The sequence below is a fragment of the Prorops nasuta genome, unplaced genomic scaffold, assembly GCF_024137725.1.
Source record: "Prorops nasuta isolate Cenicafe-Biocafe unplaced genomic scaffold, Cenicafe_Pnas_1.2 PNAS00355, whole genome shotgun sequence".
Classification (NCBI taxonomy): Eukaryota; Metazoa; Arthropoda; class Insecta; order Hymenoptera; family Bethylidae; genus Prorops; species Prorops nasuta.
Window position 1 is genome coordinate 15,668 of NW_027117151.1, and position 2,921 is coordinate 18,588.

General features: G+C 31.8%; 1 protein-coding gene across 1 annotated transcript; it reads right to left on the reverse strand.

Annotated features, from left to right (window-relative positions):
• Window positions 1–972: 972 nt before the first annotated feature.
• LOC136785440 (uncharacterized) lies at window positions 973–2,428 on the reverse strand. Its single transcript, XM_066746482.1, has 6 exons — window positions 2,264–2,428; window positions 1,753–2,154; window positions 1,617–1,721; window positions 1,383–1,543; window positions 1,229–1,299; window positions 973–1,151 (listed from the first exon to the last, which is right to left on the reverse strand). The coding sequence occupies exons 1-6, from the start codon at window positions 2,426–2,428 to the stop codon at window positions 973–975; spliced, it is 1,083 nt and encodes a 360-aa protein (XP_066602579.1).
• Between the last annotated feature and the right edge of the window lie 493 nt (window positions 2,429–2,921).

A 2,921-nucleotide genomic window follows, 5' to 3' on the forward strand; every position in this document is an offset into this window, starting at 1 on the left:
TACGACTCGATACTCATAATGTAACGTTAAATTAATTCCCATAAACTATCCAAGCTGCCACGCATGTATTTCTGCGTAAATCTAAAATAACTGCTCAAAGATGTGGGTACATGGCTCGTGTGTGAAATACACGCGCGCGCGGCGCGTCCACCTCACTTCCATGCTTCGTACGCGTACTTTAAGGAAGGATAATTGACGTTTCGAACGCTAGATGTCTTATTTTCTCGCTAGCGGTCTTGTAGTCCCTCCGTTCATATATATACGTTGTGTGGACGAGGTGCTCTTACCGATAGGAAATGAAGAGGCAATTTTGCTTGATTAAACCAATGATTGCTGCCATATTTTATATGGGGACGTAATGCTGATCCTACATTTCAATTTTTGATGATGCACGTGTACATAATAGCTGATCATTGAATGTCTTTCCTTTACCGCAAAGGAAACTACCTTCTCCGCTGCTGATAAATTATTGACATTGTCGATAAAGAGGAAATTTTTATAAAACGTTTCTTCTTTTATTAAACACATATAAAAATATAATCAATAGAAAGCGATAACAGTTTGATAAAGCGCCTTAGCTGTGATGATTAATTTTAATAAATAACACCTAACTTTTTGCTTACCATCGTCTGTTAGAATCTGGAATGGTAACATGATTGATCGTTGGTTAAGTAATCGAATAATAATTGTACTATAACAGTTTCTATTAAATAACCACTTTTTCTAGACTATTTTTTTATACAGTTAGACATTGATTTCTTCAATCTAACTGTATTTAGATGAAAATAATTTAACGTCAGGAACGCATTATGAAGAAGAGATTTTAAAATATTGTTTCCCTGGTAGGAAAATTGATATCTAATGGTATCATAATCACGAATTTTCCTACCGGAGTTTTTCCCCCTTAATCCTGGCACAAATTGACTTTAATCCTCTAGTAAATTCTTCAGATGCCTATAAGTATTTAGGAAACTAGGCATCGTCAAACTGACCTTCCACCAACTTAATTTGACACTTTAAATTGCCAGTTTGCCTCATTTGTCGAATTTTTCTGGTTGTGGACACGGGATGGAAATCTGCAGGGCAAAATCGTCGTTGATTTATCCTCTTAATTGATGCTAATACATTTTTGGATCTAGGAATTATCTTCTCTAGAAAAAGAAGGAAAAAAAAGGGTCCATTAATATTGCAAAGACTAAAAAAATAAGTTTAATTAGTTATTTGTTACCATTAGGATCAAATTCATTTGCTGAATCATTAGAAACATCCCAGTCTTCCATTATTTTATTATTCTCTAATCTAAAATGAAAATTTAGTGTATAAGAGATACGTATCCCATACATGTATGCATAGATATATATACAATTTTAAAGTGAACTTACATCACGCATTCTGTTGGACTTTTGCTACCAAGAGACGAGCTATCGCTCTGACAAGATTCGGAATCCTTGTTAGATTTTACACGAAAACCAGTAAGTTTATCTTCATTTTTCCAATGATCTCTTAAAGATATTCTTAACTTTTCATAAGATATATCTGTCATCTATTAAAGATTTTTGCAATAAAGATTTGATTTCATATACTTTTGATAATGATTAATTATAATATGCCCTTACCATAAAAGAATCAGTTGGGAAAAGATTCTGATCGATATCTAACCCTAATAAATTTAAATGTTTAATTTGTCCTGGAAATTCATGGAATTCATTCCCCATACAGGTCTATATATCTTAGACTTCTTAGATCTTTTACTGAATCTGGTAATCGAGACAAATAATTGTGGCTGGCTTTTAATTCCTTTAGCATGTATAAATTACCAATGTTTGGTGGGAGATAGGATATTTTATTTCTATCTATATTTAGTGATCTTAACTGTAGCAAATTGCATACTTCATCTGGCAGCCAAGATATATAATTGCCACTTACATTTAGCTCCTTTAAATTTGTAAATCTGCTTATCTCTGGTGATAAAATAGAAATATTTGCTTCTTGAATATTCAGCTTTTTCAGCTTTTCATTATTTTTTAAATTTATTATTGGAAAATGCCAAAATGAGTTTCTGTTGACAAAACTTCTGCTGTTGCCAATAGACAAGTTCTCAATATTTTCTAGTACTTCTACAAGTTTATCCAAGATTGTATCGGACAACTGACACTGCATCATGGATAAATTTTTAATTGATGAAGTAGAAACATAATTTAATAAATGAAAATGTTTAAAATATGTACAGTCTAACGCAACCTCCTCAAGATTAATATATTACCGAAGAAAATATCCAGCCTGGAAACGTTGGACACAGTCCATTTTTTCTTGCAGAAAATACTTTCAAATTTGTACTTTTAGGTTCATCTGATATATCTAAGCTCTTATTATACGACAGATTTAGGGTTTCTAGACTTCTCATACCCCTTGATATGCACAAAGGCATTTTCAGCAGTTGAGTTTTTTGAATATAAAAATATTTTAAATTATTAAATTTTCCATTTGGGATGGCAATTTTGAAAAAACAATTGTTGCTGAGGTCTAACAACTCGAGATTCACCAAATTGGAAATGTCTGATGAAACATGGCTCACTTGATTGTTAGAAGCTTTTAGTATTCGTAAGTTTGTTAACTGACATACTGCAGAAGGTATGATAAAAAGATTGTTGTTACTAATTATTAATACTTTAAGCTTTTTTAATAAATCCAGAGAATTTGGTAAATGTCTTAAATGATTTTCGGATAGATCCAAATGCACCAGATTAGTAATTTTGTCTCCAATATTACTTGGTAGATGATTTAATTTATTTGAACGTAGTGATAAATAAGTTGTGTTCTTGAGCTTCATAATTTTGAAGATTTCTTCTATGCAATCATTTTTCAGTAGACCATTCAAGTGAAGAGATTCTCTAGGCGTTTGCAAAATTTGAAACAATACT